The sequence below is a fragment of the Aedes albopictus genome, chromosome 2, assembly GCF_035046485.1.
Source record: "Aedes albopictus strain Foshan chromosome 2, AalbF5, whole genome shotgun sequence".
In the NCBI taxonomy this organism is placed as follows: domain Eukaryota; kingdom Metazoa; phylum Arthropoda; class Insecta; order Diptera; family Culicidae; genus Aedes; species Aedes albopictus.
In genome coordinates, this window is record NC_085137.1 from 58966579 (window position 1) to 58986718 (window position 20140).

Below are 20140 nucleotides of genomic sequence, written 5' to 3' on the forward strand. Positions count from 1 at the left end.
AGTATGAAATCTGAAGAATATAATAAGCTTAAAATCGAGAAAATGGTTACTTACACCCCTTAGTAGTCCATATCATCAGTTATGATTTATAGTCTCGAGTAAATTACGATTCATTTGATCAATTTATCATGTTTCCCTAGACTTTGTTAAAATATGTTTTATGCAAAAATTTGAATGAAATGCAAAATCAAAAAGTATACTTATGGTACCTTATACTTAAATTTGATCATCAAATAAGATGGGTAAACTATCAGGCAGCTGAACTATTCCAATTCGATGTGCAATACACAGTAGTTGCTAACATACCCTCCAGATGGTCCGCGTATTTTACTACACATCGTTTTGTGATACACATGAATCATACATTTTTACTCAGTGCATAGCTAGCCCCTTACACAGAGATTAATTATTACACGTTCGTTATTTTATTCACTTTTCTAAAATGAGATAACCAGGTTGTCAAGTTGATCCATATGCAATGAGAAATGTATGTGTTTATAATGACATAAATTACATATTTACAAGATATCCCATGAGTGAAACTAGCTAATGCTCTAAATAAAAGTTTACTTATTGGAGAGAATTTTCAACGCAAGTTTAATATTTGTTTGCTCTTACTCATTGATAGGAAGCTATAAGAACATCCCAAAATATCCGCCACAATGGCCGGCTTTAACACCTACTCACGATTTCAAGTCTAGAAATCTCTTCGGAAACATAACCAGCGCACCTGATCTTCTTATTTCAGGCTTATTAGAAGTAATTAAGAACAGAATAATAAAGTGCACTGTTGTTTGAGGCTTGCTTCTTGACACTTGTGCGTCTGAAGTTCTAATGTACTGTTGAAGTGGGATTTTATGACGTTTGTCCTCAATCAAATACTTCGGAGGGAAAGTTGAAACAAAAAGGAATTTTGTTAATATACTTAACGGTGACATAATAATCATCAAAGACTATATTTAGCTTGCATTGTATTTTTTTAAATGAAAAGTTTTTAAAAATTAACTCTGTTTAGCGTAACATTCCCTAAAAGTGTAAGGGTTCATGTCTCAGCTTAAATTACACCTCAACGCCATCGTGACTTTTTTCGTTGAACTAATGTAATATAAGCAAACACTTGATGAAAACACAGGAGGGGTTTTTTTTGTTATCGTACAAATTGGTACGAAGGTTCTCAGAATTCAATGATTTTTTTTTTCATAAGTAGAGTTCATATATATATGACCAACAACTAAATTGAAAAAAAAATCAGGGTCGCATAATTTTCCGGAAAACTCCAGTGGATTTTTTTTTGTTTTTATTAATGTGCATTTTAACATTATGCTAATTCTATAGAATTATAACATTATGCTAATTCTATAGAATTATAACTTACGGAGTAGGATGTGTATGCAACTTATCAAACAAATCCATTACAAACAAACGCCCCATAACATATGCTCAACCCAAATAAAGTAACACATTTTACGTAAGTTTTCATCTTTATTCTTTATTCACTTTTCACAGTATTTTAGGCTCAAATGTTTTATTCAATCAATCAGCCCCAACGAACGGGGCTCCGTACGGGATCGTATTGTTTCATACTTTGAATGCACACTTTGCCCTATTACCTAAATCATCTATCATTTCTTCTTCCGTGTGCATTTAAGGTGAATTTCTAATACTTTGCGCGGCGAGAATGCTGCACTGAGTGTTGCTGCTGCTGAAGCAGCAGCAGCAGTAATTAACAACGTTAGATTTGTTTTATCTAGTATTTTTTTTGTATGTAGTATATTGCATTTATTGTTCTCAATCGAGCGAATTACGGAGTGTTTTAGAGTAATAGGTTTGAGAAAATGGCGCTGAAAGCATTGTTACTTTGAGTCCTCTAGCTTTTTTTTGTATTCTGTGTGAAGCCGGTCGAGTACGATGTCTCGGTCTAGCGCGAAAAAGGAGCTTAAAACTTGTGTTTTCGGTAAGATTGATATTTTGTATGGTTGTGTTGTTTCTCAACTGCAAATTTGAAAATCCTACTTACGAACTAGTTTTGGTATGAAGTTCAATAAATTAACTGCTATAAAACTAATGAATACATACATACACCTCGTCCTTTTTTTACGTCCATGCTTGGCTAAGCGACAAAAAATTCTACCGCCAAGACAATGAGCAAACTCAACATTTTTATATTTTTTAAAACATCTCCGTGATTAGGAGAAGTGTACAAAAATATAAAAATGTCTATTTTGATTATTATTTTGGCAGTAGAATTTTATTTCGCTAAGCCAATAGTGGACGTAAAATAAGGTTTGGGTGTATTTTATTAAGTCAAATGGCGTTTTTTTTCTAATTCATTAATATCAATGTTAGTTCCACAATCTGATCTACTAAACACTTAAAGTATTACGACACAGTTATCTGAAAACTATAAATGAGATACTGCATTAATGCTACTTTGTTTAATAATTTGCTTCTAGTCGCTTAAGGCAACGAATGTACAAACATGTTTGCCATTAGATTCCCAGTTAAAATCACGCTGTTTCCATTTCAAAAATGCACGTAAGCTTCTATTGCTAAAATACAACAGGGCGTATTACCTTTATCGTTATTCACACTCTTTCCACCTAACAAACATTTTTAGAATAATTTACCTTTAACCTAACTGGAAACGAAACACCTATCCACTAAATTATCAATCAAAATATATCGCTCAATACATCAACGAGAAGTTGTTAGCGCAAATGTTATCTAGTAATAGCATTAGCCATCAAGCAATAAGATTTGAATGATAATAAATTCGATCCGATAGAGTCACATGCCGAACGTAATCGAATGAACCGCCCCTGTTGTTGTTGTTGCTGTTGGTATTGGTTGTTGTGCGCTTAGGTCATATAGATAACAGTTTTTTTTTTTGCTTCTTTATCAACGGAAATCAATCAACCAACTAGGTAGGGCTTGAAAAACTTTATTTGTGACACTTTAATAAGCAGGTTGTAAATTATTGACTGAGAGTGTTATCGCTTCGCGAACGTATTGCCGTCGTCATTGGTTTCGTACGAGAGAAGCAGTGTGGTAATCTGGCGAAAATTAATGCTTTTTAGGTGGCATATATGACTAATTCGGTGATACGGCGTTCATATCAGGATATCTTATCCATATTGCGAGATTATCGTCAATTAGGAAATCATTGGATGGAGTTGGCGACTCCTGCATTATCTTTTTGGTAGTCTAATGTAATGGATGAATATGCAGTTTAATTCACCGCCGAACCAAATTTCAGATAAAATGTCCGCGAGAATATGCCAAATTGGACTCCAGGAATAACAATTTATAGCATGAATTTCTTTAAGAATTTCAAGCAATGCCTCTGAATGTCTCTAGAATATCCTCAACGAGGACTACCTAATAGGACATTTCTAGGTTGACTTTACATTCCCTTCTATATTTCAGGTTCCAGGATTCTAGATATGAACAAGGTTAGGAAAAAATGCCGAAGATTTAACAGAATCATCACTACATCACTACCGTAGTTCTAGCCATCAAATAAGTTCTGAGTGATGCCGCCTCTTAGAAACATAACAAAAATAAATAAAAATCACTTCTTCTCAATTCGTCAAATAAATACACGTACTTCTCAATTAGTCTACTCATGTCAACCAGACAATACTGAAAACACCCTTGGATAGAAAAAGTTTGTCAAGCAAACAGTAGATAACGGCGATAACAGGCCCTCCACTCTCGGCGTCTACGTCTCGACCAGAACATGTGTGAACAAATTGTGCAGCTTAAAGCCTACCTCTTTATAAACCAGCGAGTTCAGCCCATCGGTATGGTACCGCAAATGCCCGTTCCTCAGAAACGCAACCCGATCCTTGTTGGGGGCCTCCTTCCGGTGCTTCAGCATCGTGTACCGACTGTAATCCGGACTGAAGCGGCATATTTCGATGTCCTTATTCGCCAACCGTGCGTAGAAATCATCGTCCTCTCCGCCCCATCCGCTGAACATATTGGACATACCATTCACCTTCATGAACTGATGCGACTGAATACCAACTACTCCACCAAAGAGGCCTCTGTAGGGCAGGTTATATCGAAACACATCCAGACTAGAGCACATGTGACGAGGCTGTTGAGAGCAGGCGTACAGATGACCCAATTGCAATGGCATCAGGTCCACGTCGTGAAGCACCAGACACGGGAAGTCCAGCTTCATAGCTATCAACGCTCCGATGTTGAAAAGCTTTGCCCGGTTGAAGGGCTTCGGGTCATACTGCTCGATCACAAATATCCTGTAGTGAATCCTCTGCCGTCGCAAATAGTTGTGCATATAGATCAGGAACTGGTTCAACTGGCTCTCCCGCTGCCGGTACGGAATTATTATGGCCGTACTGAAACTGGGAAGACAATCCTCCGGGTACCATTCGCCACCCAGCTTTACGTTATTATTGATAATCTCTTCGGTGAAAGGCCTCCTATAAAGGTACACATTTTCCTCCAGCACATCGCTGTAATCGCACCGGATCCCATTCCGCATCAGACTCACATTTTTGGTCGTCTTCCGTACCAGCTGCTCGTAGATCTCCTCGCCCTCGATGTACTCATACCGGCTGGCAAATCTACCCGGCCACAGCAAGTACACCAGCACCACGAAGTAAACCGCAAACGCGACAATCTGCCGTTGCGATATTCGGAACTTGATCATACCGCTCTTCTCACACTCTCACTCGTATCAAGCTCCCGGAGACACAAGTTATCACAAATTGAAGTTGTACACGTTCTGCACCGACGACGTGCCTGTGGAGTATGATAGGACAAGCCTTTAATCAGAACTCGTCATATTCGGAACACGCTATCAGAGTACCGTAAACCGGGGGCAAATTGGCAACAATTGGTTTGGTGTTGTAGTATACCGGGGAGATTTATCGAGTCATACAATGTTGAATATAAGACACCATAAACTGATTTGATGGAGGGTAGCTAAGATGCTGTCATATACATTTGAAAACTAGGTAGAATCTATGAATTTTGCTCTTCATGTTGCTAAAAAATGGTATCTTTTCAATGACATTTAATGTTGATGTAGAATTATGAAACATTTGATCAATTTATCCTCAATGGTTGATTTGATTAGATCATCCTGCTGAATTTGAAAGCGATATCAATGTTCGCGAATCATTACATCAAATCTTGTTGAAAAGTGATCAATTTGCCCCCGAATTACGGTACATGGATACTTACGCACAGATCTGTACAGGACGGAACGGAAGTCCTCCAGTGACTTCGTAGCAATAGTGGTCCTCCGCCGACAGCAACCAAAAATAAAACACACAATACCACACACAGTTGAAGAGAACCCTATCCGATGGGGTCTACGGCGGCGATAGGTACCTAGCTATTAGGTAGGTTGAGATAGACCGAACAGAAACAGCAGCTAGCCAGCCAGTCAGCAGCAATACCAGCAGCAGCAGCAGTAGTAGGTTGAATCCGTTCGGTCGGTGGTCCAATGGTCCATCCTTTCCTTCGCGACGTTCGCGGCACTGAAGTGGTTGGTGTCGATTGATTTTTCTTTCGCAATTTCGGAGAACCTGGCTGGCACGCAAGGACTCGACGCGAGACGGACCCGATGTGTTCTAGATATTTTTTCCTCGCCGCAGCTTCTGACAGTTTTGTGCTGCTATGTGCCTTGCGAAACTTGATACCTACACTGTATCGGGAAGTGTATATAACTGTACCATACACGCAGATGTAGAAAGCATGCGGCAGCCAAAACATTGCACCCATACAGAAGTGTACTTGTATAGGCGAAGGTTCATGTTCATAGTGAATGAGTCAATCAGATGTATTAAAAACAATAACATTGGTAGCAGGTAGCTATATGTCGCTTATTTCTTAAATACTCAAATTCAACAAAATCATGTCCCAGAAATTACTAAAAAACATAATTATTGAATAGGTATCCAATCATTCTTGATTTTCAATTACCTACTTTTTTGAATTAGCCTTTATTACAATATAGGAAGCAACTTAATATTGGTTTATCCCTACAATAGTTGCGTTGTTGTATTTTGTAGAACACGTTGATCAAATCTTCCTCATTGTTCACAGCATCAGTGCACTATGGGGCGACTCCATACAAACAGGTGGCCAACAATATTTTAGCGTCAATTTTATAATGTTTTGTCCCTATTCGTAAGATTAATGCCTTACATATATGAAAAATATGTTGAACAGTCATAAATACTTCTTAGGTCTGTCTCCAAATTCCTTGGAATTTATTCCTACTCTGTGACGGTCTGTAATGGCCCGCGAAAGAATATAGAGGTCCGCAAAGATCTACAATGGTCTTTGAATATTGTTCAAGGTTTTTTGGTTATGCCGTGCATGGTGTGCTCTCATGAATTGAGGGGTTTTAGAAATTTAACTATACAAGTTTTTAACACGGCAGTTTCAACAGCATCAAATTACAAGGGCATTGCATACTTTTAGGGGTTTTATATGTGTATAAGGATTTCTGCTCCAATTTACAAAATGCCAAAGCCAAGCCGAAGATATGCAAAGCTGAACATGTTATTCATTTTACCAAAAAATGCCAAACTAATATTCCGGGGTTTACTGCTCCAAGTGATCTACTTGGTAGTCTTTCAATACCCAATCCAAAATAATGTTTAGCCTTCTGGGAATGCTAATATAAAACTGAATGCGGCAGGTTACATTGTGTGGGTGTAATCAGTCACTTTACTTTTATTCATTTTTTGTAAAATCTCCTATGCACTTGAACTTTTTTCACTTAGATGATCAACTCTATTGATTAAAGGCTACGCAGTCTTGGCATTTACAAAAACGAGTTATTTTATTCACCCGACGTTCCGACACAGGGAAAATGTCTTCCTCAGCATTGGATAATTCATTTAGATTTTTTCCTCCTAGAATAAAGTAAACCGCACTCAGCGCTTCATATAATAACTGTGGAAGTGGTCAAAGAACACTAAGTTGAAGCGAGGCAGGCCAAGTCCCAGTGGGGACGTAGAGCCACAAAGAAGAAGAAGAAGAAGCACTCAGTTTTAGATTTATAGATTTACAAAGATAGAGAACTATCGTTTATTGTTTTATTAGTTTTATGCATACTTCGATCACTCATAATCTTGAATGTTTTTCATACAGGCTGCACCTGCCCTTTGACCGGAGCCAGCTCTCCGCTTCTACTCTCTCGAGCATGGCGTTATTTATCTACACCAATGATGAGACGAAAAACAGCACTGGTTTTCTTAGCTACGGATGGTTCAGACAAGGTTCCTCATAATCCACCGTTTGGCTTGACAGTTTTAGTTGACCTATCCTCCTTGCATTCAGTGTAAATTACTTCACCTTGTTGTTGAGAATCTTTCGCGATCCTTGTAATATCAGCCAGTCCCGCTGCACCTAGTTGTTTGTCTACCTCTGCTTCTATCATCGTTTAAAAAGATCCATCTACGCTGTTTCCTTTGAAGTGCTTCATCAAAGCACAAGAAATGACTGAATGTTAATTTTGATGAACAATCTTGCTATCAACCGGCATTGATGATAAAACTGTTCCAGTCTCCACCTTGGCCAAGTGCAGTAGGATGTGGTAACGCATGCGACAGTCTTTAACTGCTTTGAACGAAAAGGCCAAGAACGATCAGAGATAGGGTAACCATATTTGTCACACATGAAAAGAGTATATTGAGGAATTCTTATATAGTTTTTGGTCAGATATGAGCTAAGTAAAAAGAAAATTGTGTTAAGTACTGTTCCTTTTAATTCCACTAAGAATTTGTATCCTTTGGCAGATACGTATTTCGACCTTAAGACACTGAAGACGACCTTACATTTGAGGTCGTAATACGTATCTGTCAAAGACTGCAAATTCTGAGATGGCCCAAAATGAGTCTACGTAGTTTATGGACAGCGCCTTAGGGATGGAATTTTCAACAGTGACTAGCATTCTGTGGTAAAATCATGCTCGAAATAATGCCTTCAGATTCGCTCCTTGTCACTTTAATGAAATCGAGACGAGAGTGGTTGTGAAAAAAATACTACATGTAGTATTTTCGACTTATTTGATGCTGAGATCATTGAAAACAACGAACAGGTGCACCACGAAACAGTTTATTCAAAAAAATGCACCGTGAATCAAAAGGGTCTGCAGATCCCTGGCTTAGGAAATGGTGATATGCTTCAGGTTCCTGTTCAGGTTTTCCACTTGATTAATTGGCTTTCAACCTATACATTTTATTTGTATGTTAGTTTTAAGCACAATAAGCTGTTGTCGTTCCAAGGAGTTTGTTGACTGCATAGTGTCGAAATTCCAGGTTCCAGGTCCGCAAATTGCCACGCAAATCGAAATATACCATGGCCCCAGCGAGGAAAACTCTCAAAACCTCACTGGTGGCACCTGGCTTTTCGATGCTGATTGCGGCTGGCTTCTGCTGGATCGGCACCCGGATGGGTTGCTCTTCGTTCGGTGTTGCTGCCACGGGTTCGGCTCTCCTCTCCGATGCGTCGTCTATCACGTTCGTCTTGAGAATGACCAAGTCAGAAATGCTCGCTGCTTTTATATATTTCGCGCACACATTGTGACCAATCAGAAGCGCTTAGCAAAGGGGGGACAATTTCCCCTCCGCACTTTTTTCGCTTTCGCGTAGTCAATCACCGTTGCGCGCTGTTGCAAGTTACTACAACCAGCGAGTTATTTTCAAATAAGTAAATTCACCAATCTCTACTACTGATTATCATCCGTTTTGAAATAAATTTATTCGAATTCAAAGATTTTTTTTTAATATTTTGTAAAAGCATTTCAACATCTCAATTGACGTTTTAAATTCGATCTTTTTTTCTCCATCTGTATTACCTTTATTCTACACATAGTAACATTCAGTTTAAGGATAAGTTTTTCTCGGATATACCTTACGAATTCTAGGTTATGTTCGTCCTTAGAAACGATGGGCTTTTTTGTTTTTACAGGCTTTCCTCTGAATTTTGAATCGAGTTATGTATTAGACCGGCCCACATTTGTATGAAGCGAAAAAAAAGTTTTCAAAACTCACGGGGCACCCTCTAGAATCGTGCCTTTGGATGAGAAGAACAATCTGTGAAAGATTCAGCTCAATCGGTTGAAAACTGAGCCTGCGCAAATGAGTTGAAGGTTTGTATGGGATGTTCAGTCCAAATATATGGGAAATTGGATGACCTCCAGTCTCTCATACAGCACGCCGGTTTGGCGAGTTCGATTTAGCTCAGAATTAAAAGAATAACAGTTGATACCCTAATGAACAACTTTGCAAAAGACCATATCATGATAAAGCTTAGTTTAGTTGCGGTTTTAGCCAACGAAATCAGGATTAGGACATCTTCCCCCGTTTACTCTCGGTTGTTACATGCAGCACGTGTTTGCCGTTCGAAACTTGCTCGCTACATCATAGGCGGCTATGTTGTCCTTCATCTTCATTGCTCACGCATGTGGGTGAGTATCGAGACAATGTAGAATTACATAGCTGCCTATGATGTAGCGCGCAAGCTACGGCCGACCAACACGTGCTGCATATAACAACCGAGAGTAAACGGGGGAAGATGTCCTCATCCTGGTTTCTTTGGCTAAAACCGCAACTAAACTAAGCTTTATCATGATATGGTCTTCTACAAAGTTGTTCATTAGGGTATCAACTGTTATTCTTTCAATTCTGAGCCAAATCGAACTCGCCAAACCGGCGTGCTGTATGAGAGACTGGAGGTCATCCAATTTCCCATATATTTGGACTGAACATCCCATACAAACCTTCAACTCATTTGCGCCAGCTCAGTTTTCAACCGATTGAGTTGAATCTTTCACAGATTGTTCTTCTCATCCAAAGGCACGATTCTAGAGGGTGCCCCGTGGAATTTTTCGACATTTTTGTATTTGGGCCGGTCTATTATGTATCCACACATAAAAATACCCGACTATAGTTCAAGATTTTAACGAAAATATCGGCTTCGTGGCCGAGCGGTTAGCGGCGTCAGTCGTTTAGGTGTCTCGTAAGCCTCGGAGTGTTGGTTCGATTCCCGCTCCAGTCGGGGAAAACTTTTCGTCAAACGGAAAATTCTCCACTGGGCCACTGGGTGTTATATGTGTTGTCCGTTGTCGAATGTTTGTACTGTTCAGTCTGTAGAGGCCGCAAGGTCGAAGGCGGTGTAATTGTCTTTTTAGAATGGAAACAGTAAGCTGTAAAATTATGTATTATTTGTCAAAATGTCTGCTTTTAAGATTTTCTAAATGTTGAATCGTAACGACTATACTGCTGTTCCAACACCCACATGGTTGCTAACTTAAAATGAACCCCGTTGGTTTGCATGAGGTATCGTTCAAATTCTCAATTTCTGCAATGAAATGGTGCGTATAACATACATATAATCAACTACCTTCTGTGAAAATTTCATGAAAATTGGCCTAGACATTCGAAAGTTATGAATAGGCAAAGATCGCACATGAAAAACACGAAACATTTTCACTAACACTCACCCCTATCAACACCTGTAACTTTCAAACCGATTGATCAAAGTTGATGAAATTTTACAATAAAATGTCTTTATAAGTTTCATAACTACTTACGAAATTTCATAATGGGGCACGTTCGGTTTAGTACTAGACTTGTAGTAATGAGCTGAATTTTAGTATGGTGAGAAGGTCAATTCTCCGTTTCTGCAATGAAATGGTGCAAAAAGCGTGGGTATTATGGTTCTTTACCTAATTTGATGCTGATTGAGCAAAACTTTGGATAACTATGTTGTTTATGTTGCAAGAAATGGAGAAAACAACACTGATGCCCAAAGTTTTGCTTAAAAAGCATCAAATTAGGCAAGGAATCATAATACCCACGCTTTTTGCACCATTTCATTGCAGAAACGGAGAATTGACCTTCTCACCATACTAAAATTTAGCTCATTACTAGTAAATACTTTACCGATCTGCCCTATTATCCTCACAGAGCTTTGAATAGGAGGCAATCAGTAAAGTACTAGATTAAAAGTAGTGAGCTGGATTTTAGTATGGTGAGATGATCAATTCTCCATTTCTGCAACGAAATGGTGCAAACAGCGTGCGTTATATGATTTCATGTGCAATTTTATGCTGTTTGAGCAAAAGTTTAGATAACTGTGTTGTTGAAGTTGCAAGAAATAAATAATACAACATCACAGTTACCCAAACTTTTGCTCAAATAGCATCAAATTAGTCAAGAAATCATAAAACCCGCGCTGCTTGCTCCATTTCATTGCAGAAATGAAGAATTGATCATCTCACCATACTAAAAACCAGCTCACTACTTTCAATCTAGTACTTTACTGATTGCCTCCTATTGTAGCGAAAAAAAAACAATCAAATTTTATGAAATTTGGCATAAATAATAAACATATACCAAAGAGTTCTCAGTTAATTTTTTAGCGAAGTTTACCGTTTCATTACAGACTTAAGCTGTACCTCTGTGTCCCGATTATAGCGGATACAGGCTTTACACCAGCACCGTTAGCCAAAGCTATTTCTCAAACAGCATCAAATTAGGCTACGAATCATAATGCCCACGCTGTTTGCACCATTTCATTGCAGAAATTGTAAATCGATCATCTCACCATACAAAAATCAGCTCACTATTTTCAATCTAGTACTTCTTTGATTGCGTCTTACTGATCATTTCACCATACAAAAATCCAGCTCACTACTTTCAATCTAGTACTTCACTGATTGCGTCCTATTGGAATCGCTCACGTAGTGCCCTAGTCACCCTAGTAGACAAAAAAAAAAGAGCTGTAAAATGTTAAGTGGTTACGAATAATAAAAAATCGGTCGGAATTCAGAAATCTCAAAAAATTCAAAAGGAAGAATCCCGGAAAAATATATGGAAAAACTGGTGAGAATCCGAAAGAATGTGCGGAAGGAATTTGAAAAGCAATGCGGAAGGAATCTCGTACGAAATCCGTGGTAGCATACCAACATGTATTTCTTGAGAACTTCATGTAACTTCGGGAACAGTATGTTGTCCACCGTGGTGAGGCTACCGCCTTCAGTATAGCTTCCGGTGGAGGAACATTTCATAATCAGCCGCTGGATGCCAGAATAGACCGGCCCAAATACAAAAATGTCGAAAAATTCCACGGGGCACCTTCTAGAATCGTGCCTTTGGATGAGAAGAACAATCTGTGAAAGATTCAACTCAATCGGTTGAAAACTGAGCTGGCGCAAATGAGTTGAAGGTTTGTATGGGATGTTCAGTCCAAATATATGGGAAATTGGATGACCTCCAGTCTCTCATACAGCACGCCGGTTTGGCGAGTTCGATTTGGCTCAGAATTGAAAGAATAACAGTTGATACCCTAATGAACAACTTTGTAGAAGACCATATCATGATAAAGCTTAGTTTAGTTGCGGTTTTAGCCAAAGAAACCAGGATGAGGACATCTTCCCCCGTTTACTCTCGGTTGTTATATGCAGCACGTGTTGGTCGGCCGTAGCTTGCGCGCTACATCATAGGCAGCTATGTAATTCTACATTGTCTCGATACTCACCCACATGCGTGAGCAATGAAGATGAAGGACAACATAGCCGCCTATGATGTAGCGAGCAAGTTTCGAACGGCAAACACGTGCTGCATGTAACAACCGAGAGTAAACGGGGGAAGATGTCCTAATCCTGATTTCGTTGGCTAAAACCGCAACTAAACTAAGCTTTATCATGATATGGTCTTTTGCAAAGTTGTTCATTAGGGTATCAACTGTTATTCTTTTAATTCTGAGCCAAATCGAACTCGCCAAACCGGCGTGCTGTATGAGAGACTGGAGGTCATCCAATTTCCCATATATTTGGACTGAACATCCCATACAAACCTTCAACTCATTTGCGCCAGCTCAGTTTTCAACCGATTGAGCTGAATCTTTCACAGATTGTTCTTCTCATCCAAAGGCACGATTCTAGAGGGTGCCCCGTGAGTTTTGAAAACTTTTTTTTCGCTTCATACAAATGTGGACCGGTCTAATGCCAGAACATACGCTGTTTGAGACGGACCTCTTTGATGAACATACGCTCGAGACGTACATCCTCAATCTAGCTTTAGTAAGAAGGACAACAGTGCCCAGGCTGCACTACCAGCAAAGAACACAACTTTTAGCTGGCGGTCTTTGTCATCGCTTGACCCGTGGAAGCATGAGGTAGGAACTTATGAGGACCAGAGCTATGTTGGACGCTCTCCTTTTCGACTCACCGTTAAGCAGCATGGAGTCGTCGACTTATCGCAAATACCGTCAAGGCGCCATTCACCGTGGGGGCTCCATTCACCGTGTGCCTTTGAATATTTTTTCATTATTTCCATATCATGATTGAATGATATGACAATTTCCCTTCAATTTCACCAATACAACACTAATGTATTGTTACCATGTCAAAACGCTTATTAGAAACATTTAAAAGTATCATTTTGACACTAAAGTGTGTTTACATGAAGGGGGTTTCTGCTCGTTCACTGCATTCATAGTGAAAAAACGAAAACTGCGCTAAGGTGATTTAAGCGATAAACTAAATGTAGTAACGTTTTTATTCCACCAAGATGCAATTAAATTCACATATTAGGTATGTATTTTGCATTACCGAAGTAAGTTTAACAAGAAAGTACGATTACTCGTACTTTTTAATTGAAACAAAAAGGCACGGTGAATGGGTACCCTAAAAATTAATGGTCTCCATTCACCGTGCCCCATATTGTCCCATATATCTAAAAAAAATCGAAAATTTGAACAATCGTTTTTCTAATAAAATCTTGCAAGTTATTACATGAAATGAATTTAAACGAAGAAAATTCCCTTGGCTGGGTTGTTATGATCATTTTTAAACAAAGTAGAATAAAATTTCTCATACACGGTGAATGGGTCCCTACTACCACGGTGAATGGTGACCTACCACGGAATTAGGCGACCATACTACCCTTTACTAATTGTACTATATCACCAGATTTTGTGAAAAATTTTCTACTTCTGTGGATATTGCTTTAATTTTAACCTATAATGAAGGCAATTAAAAGCGGCACCAACAATGTTCATAAGACTAGTGTCAAATGACAGCCCTTATTTGCCCCGAATCGTCTTAGATCCACGGTGAATGGTGCCTTGACGGTACTTATTATTATTATTATTATTATTATAACTATTTATTTTAACTTGTAATTTTGAAAGAGGGAAAAGCAAATACTTGCTAGATCTAGAAATAAATCGCAAATACTTGCTAGATCTAGAAGCCCATGTTCGTCTAGCACGATTATCTAAATTCCTTGCTTTTCGAATAATAATCCGGAGGAATCACAAGCTTTTGTTTGACAGTACTGATTACAAACAAGTAATAAAATATCATTTTTGGATGAAGTAATCATTGCACATTCAATTTTTTTGTTCATATCTGATAATAACTGTGCGACTGCCGGAAGGTTCAATGAAATTCCCTGAGGATTCCCGGTTTTCCAGGTTTTTCCAGGTAGTAGAGACAGAAAACAAAACAATTTGCAAGATATAAAAAAAACAAGTTTGCTAAGCGCTCGGCGATGCCAATCTCGGCAAAAAGAAAGAAAAAATTCCGAGAATGGAACACGTTCGGTGTAGTACTAGATTTGTAGTAATGAGCGGAATTTTAGTATGGTGAGAAGGTCAATTCTCCGTTTCTGCTATGAAATGGTGCAAAAAGCGTGGGTATTATGATTCCTTGCCTAATTTGATGCTGTTTGAGCAAAACTTTGATTAACTATGTTGTTTATGTTGCAAGAAATGGAGAAAACAACAACACTGTTGCCCAAAATTTTGCTCAAACAGCATCAAATTAGGCAGGGAATCATAATACCCACGCTTTTTGCACCATTTCATAGCAGAAACGGAGAATTGACCTTCTCACCATACTAAAATTCAGCTCATTACTACAAATCTAGTACTTCACCGATCAGTCCTATAGGGCACGATCGGTGAAGTACTAGATTTGTAGTAATGAGCTGATTTTTTGTATGGTGAGGAGGCGAATTCTCCGTTTCTGTAAGGAAATTCTCGCGTTTAGTATCATACAGGCGTATCTACAATGATCGATTTCTCTTCATCGATTTTCTCTTTGGATTATTTCGGAAAATACGACCGATATACGGGCGATCTCTTGGTGCTTTTCGGTAAAGAACGACTAGGACTATCTCTTCATCGATTTTCTCTTTGGTTAATAACTTGGCCGGAAAATTGTTTTTGGTTGTTTTTGTTGTTTCAGATGATCATTGCAGTTACGCCCGTATGATACTAAGCGCGAGAATTGTACAAAAAGCGTGGGTATTATGATTCCTTGTCTATTTTGATGATGTTTGAGCAAAACTTTGGAAAACTGTGTTGTTGTTTTCTCAATTTCTCGTTTCTTCAACATCATAGTTTTCGAAAGTTTTGCTCAAACAGCATCAAATTAGATAAGGAATCATAATACCCACGCTTTTTGTACAACTTCCTTACAAAAACAGAGAATTCGCCTTCTCACCATACAAAAATTCAGCTCATTACTACAATTCTAGTACTACACCGAACGTGTCCTATTGGCGAAAAAAGATTAGGTGTGTAGTAGGGGTAGAATGAAAAATCCGTATTTCGAACATGTTAATTGAATATTCTCTTCTCTTCTATTTAGCAACCAATAAGAATTTGAGGGGATTAGGGGGTTAAATTTTAGGGACCTGTTAGGGACCCTACAGTAGGGTTCTATGGAATCTACTAAGGCAGCAACAGTTTATTTCCGTAACGCTAGAATCGATCACAGTGATATAATGAATTTCCGACAAATGGCTGAAACATATTTGGCATATTGTACTAGAAGCAAGATCTTTTAATACCTAGGTATTAAATTTTAAAAGAAAGAAGAAGTTTGCACTCGACCATCTGTGATTACGGCCGCTTGTTACGCTTGAAGGGCACTATCAATGATTTACCAGAACAATAAAAGATATTCTTCCAGCGATGTAAGAAAACCGACAGCCTATTCACCTCCAGAGATCAACTCAGCATATGTATCAGTCAATATGATTTACTTCTACACTCCCCCCGAAAACCCTTTCCTAGAAAACTACATCCCAGAATTGTATAACCCAGAATGAATCATTTCGCAGAATTCCTTCTCCTAGAAAATTGTTTCCAATAATTTCATTAACCAGAATAGACCATTTCCAAGAATTGCTTTTCTCTGGGAATCTTCAGTTTATATCTCTGATAATTTCCGGGGAAATGCTTTTCTGGGGAATGGTATAGAATCAATGGTCACAACCATTGCATTGATAGCATGTGCAATCTTATAAAAGTGAATTCTAAAATGTTTGGTAAATATGTTAGTCTAAGCAACGCTTGTCTTTAGATCCCAGTGCACAGCTGTATAGGGCACTGCATGAAAATCTTTCCTTCTCTTTCACTCTTAAAGAAATTTTGTAAACAACAAGGCCACGAAACGTCAAAGTCCCATACAAAATCAAAACAGTGCAGTGCCCTATAGCTGTATTTGCCATCTGCGAACCGCTCAAGTAATTTCGAAACGGAATTATTACTTGATCATTACTTGTCCTATCTTTTTTACACAGTACGTAAGAAGTGGAAACTAGCCATATAGATGCAGAATACTTTTTTTAAATGATTTTTCAAAAGTTACTTTTGTAATGTATTTTGACTATGATGCCTCACTTAAAGAGAGAAATATACAGTTATACTAAAATAAGATTCAAATTATTGACTTATACGAATTGACACTCAGTAAGATCATAATTGGCTTCTTTAGCGGTGTTGAGATAATTCCATATTCAGAATCTGCATGCAAAACTGAGCCGAAATCCAAATTTTCATGAATTTTGGTGCCCGGGAACCTATTTAAAAATCAATTTGAATTTTGTATGGGAGCGATTTGTCGAATCACCCCTTGTCGCATTTTGTACTGGGCGGAGCTGTCAAGCAGTTGGCCAGCTGTCAAAAGGTGATTTCGAAAAATCTCTTCGAATGCGATTTTAGGTACCAAAATGAAGTTCTAAAAATCTGAAAAAATCATGGTGGTTCAGAAAAAGGTGCTCTTTTGTATAAAATCAAAAAATCAATACATTTTTCTTAATTTAAAAACCCAATTGTCTTATTTTACTTTTTTCCAAACCACTGTCTCAAAGGAGTATTCGGATCAATAACTCTCGCTTCCTGTAATACGTACATAAACTCTTAACAACCTTCATTACGGAAAATATAGACAATTTGCGATGAACACTTGCTGCTCAACTAAGAATATGACAAACTTACCGATTGATGAGACCGAACAACTCAATAGTCAATCACTATTTCATCGGTAATAACCGAAACCCTCCGATGATCTTCCCGGACCACTTCAGTCGCCCTCGCTCCCGCTTTGATCGCCGGCCAATCCGGAGAAAAAATCCGCTGCGTTGGTTTGCTTTGACGAGGGCAGATTGTGCGTCATCGCCTTTTTGTCCGGTTTGCTGTTGTACTTGATGTCGTCGAACTCCTCGAAATACTTGATATTCCAGAAGCGAATGTCGTTGTCGTGCGAGCTGGAAGCGATCAACTCCCCGGTGCTGTTGATGTCGATCGTTTCGACGGCCAACGAGTGCTGTCCGACTACGCCGAGCACTCGTCCCGGAACCAGGTGCATCGCCCGGAGAATGCCATCCTCGCCGCCGGTTACGGCTATCCTTTCCGTGATGGGGACCATTTTGTTGACGCCCGCTTTTGGACCTGTTCAATGGTTAGAATTGAGAAGTTTTAGCAAGGTTTGAAAGGAAAGCGTTCTCAACCAACATGCATTACCGATAAAAGCATCACAGTGGTAGCCAAACTGTCCCCAGTTGAAGGTGTAAAAATTTCCTTTCGACGAACCGACCACGAGTTTGCTGTCTTTCCGGAACACACCCATGCAGGTGAGTTCCTCCTCGTACGGCTCGGATTGAACGTACATTTTTCTGAAATTGTAAAATTTAAAATAATGTACTCTACGGCAGTGCAGTAGCACATATTTGTAACAAGATTTTACAACAGTGCGACTTACTGGAAATACAGACTTTCTCGATTTTCCGAAACTCACCTTTGCGGTATGTTGATAGTCGTGAGGTAACCGTCCCCACTTGTCATCAGCAGGTATTTCTTCTGCTCGTTCGTAATGATACAGGAGATGAAATCTTCCACTTCCTTTAGCTTGAAGATCGGTTCCTTCTGCCGCAGATCCCACAGCTTGAGCACTCCGTCGTCATCCCCGGTGGCAAACGTATGTTCGGTGATCATGCTCATCGTGTAGACCGGTTCATCATGGGCGTCGTCCCAAAATCGTTTCAATTTGCCCGTTTCCACATCCGTCACCATGATAGATCGGTCCCTTGCAGTGGAAATTAGTACATCTCCGTCTGGGTTGAATTCCACGTCCCGAACCGATTTGGTGTGGGCCTCGTGCGTGTTCATGATGGTGCACTCGTCGTTTGTGAACTTGTAGACAATTACGTCACCGGTGGTCGTTCCCACTGCCAGGATGTCCTGGTCCGGATGAAAACACAGGTCCGTCACGAAGTCTTCCGTTTTTATGTCCGGAGGCTTGGATCTTGGCTTCTTGATCTCTGTGATGATCGCTTTGATCACTTCATCTTCCTCCATTTCCTCATCGTAATCGTCAATGACACGCTTGGGAACCGAGTTCTTCGTGCTGCTATCTTCTCCCTCTGCTCCGCCAGCATTTCCCGCTTCGTCGTCTTTATCGGAATCTGAATCATCCGAATCGTCCTCGTCACTTGACGACGTCCCGATAACAATCTCTTCATTGGGATTATAATCCGATCCTTCATCTTCTTCCACCTCGTCTCCTTCAATCTCCTCCATTATTGGAAACTCCTCCAGCACGTACGGTTCCATCAAAAACTCCGGCTCCGTCCCAGAATCGAACTCATCGTCGTCGGAATCGTCTCCCATTGAGTGACCGAACTTCGGCGAATTGAAATTCCTCCTAGAATTCGTAAAACAAAGAAAAATAATAAGATTGTGTTTTTTTCCTAACACTAGATACACAACGAGGTTAGGACCAAGGCTGCCACCAAAATCTTCGCGCAATCATCGCCGACCTGCAATCGCACGGAACTTACATTTTGTCGTGAATTTTGAGGCTGTTTTTTGGATCGACTGGGTGTCGAGTAGAGCACTTTTCGAATCCGTGGAACCAGTTCCGCCGCAACTGGATAAATATTACACACAAAGCACAGAACACAACGTGTATGGAAAAGACTGCGACGCGGATTTGTTTTGTTCGGGACTCGCGGCGCAACACACGACGGAGAACGACAACGACGACGACAGAGCCCACTTGCACGTCGCACAGCACACAGAGCAGCAGAACAAAAACAAAAACGACGACGAGGACGAGGACGACGACAGCGAAAACAGGGAGGTGTCGCGTAACATTTTAAAGAAGCTTATGATTTTATTACCGAATACCGAAAGACTGCCCAGGTTCACTTTAAATATTTCATTGATTTCGATTCCCTCAGAGCTTTCTGTACAAAAAGGATAATTCTATATCGCTTTGAAAGAAACGTTCATAGGACTTGTAGGGACAAAAAAGAATCACTATTGAAAAATCAGGTTGTTTTGGAAAATATTTTTAGCGCTTTCCAAAATTTACGCGACAGTTTGAGCTTGTGGAATGTCAACGACAGGGGGCACGGAATTTAAGTGCGCCGCCGAGCGAAAAGACTTCGAAGCCGGTTAGTTAAAAATTATTTATAAACTGCTCGAATCAATTCATGAAGTGATGCACAACCCTAATAGAAAATTATGATACAACGTGCTAACCCGTTCGGGCTATCATCTTGACAATACGCGGAATGATACAATCGTTCACCCAATCGCTACCCGCATAAAAATTTACAATTACTGCTATCGTTCATATCATAAGACGTCCATCCGTGGAATGATTACTACAAAAGCAATAATAGCTGTATGATACGATGATTGAAATTGAAAAATTAACATTATTCAATACCATTAAAGTATCATAACGCTTGCGATAACCATACATTCAATGATACATGAATCATTTCTAATAATACCTTTCTGGTAAGTTGGCAACTTTTGTGGACTTTTTCAGTATAAAAACAAT

The 20140-nt window shown here is 39.4% G+C and overlaps 2 protein-coding genes across 3 annotated transcripts; both read right to left on the minus strand.

The window, feature by feature from the left end:
• Positions 1-1469: 1469 nt before the first annotated feature.
• LOC109421627 (beta-1,4-galactosyltransferase 2) lies at positions 1470-5687 on the minus strand. 2 transcript variants are annotated; one of them, XM_029871306.2, is made up of 2 exons: positions 5219-5687; positions 1470-4770 (listed from the first exon to the last, which is right to left on the minus strand). In XM_029871306.2, the coding sequence occupies exon 2, from the start codon at positions 4676-4678 to the stop codon at positions 3722-3724; it is 957 nt and encodes a 318-aa protein (XP_029727166.1). In that variant the 5' UTR covers positions 4679-4770; positions 5219-5687; the 3' UTR covers positions 1470-3721. The 2 variants fall into 2 exon arrangements, with proteins under 2 accessions (XP_029727166.1, XP_029727164.1); XM_029871304.2 differs by having other exon boundaries at positions 5215-5686.
• An 11503-nt stretch (positions 5688-17190) lies between these two features.
• On the minus strand, positions 17191-19390 carry LOC109421628 (WD repeat-containing protein 55 homolog). The gene is made up of 4 exons (XM_019696132.3): positions 19128-19390; positions 18086-18991; positions 17812-17963; positions 17191-17739 (listed from the first exon to the last, which is right to left on the minus strand). Coding segments are annotated over exons 1-4 (1428 nt in total). The 5' UTR covers positions 19130-19390; the 3' UTR covers positions 17191-17371.
• Between the last annotated feature and the right edge of the window lie 750 nt (positions 19391-20140).

Bases quoted from the DNA above. Each gene is read 5' to 3' on its own strand.
- LOC109421627 (XM_029871306.2), bottom strand. From the start codon at position 4,678: ATGATCAAGTTCCGAATATCGCAACGGCAGATTGTCGCGTTTGCGGTT.
- LOC109421628 (XM_019696132.3), bottom strand. The intron at 17,964-18,085 runs GTGAGTTTCGGA...TTACAATTTCAG, and splicing joins ACTATCAACATACCGCAAAG to AAAAATGTACGTTCAATCCG. The intron at 17,740-17,811 runs GTAATGCATGTT...ACCATTGAACAG, and splicing joins CCACTGTGATGCTTTTATCG to GTCCAAAAGCGGGCGTCAAC.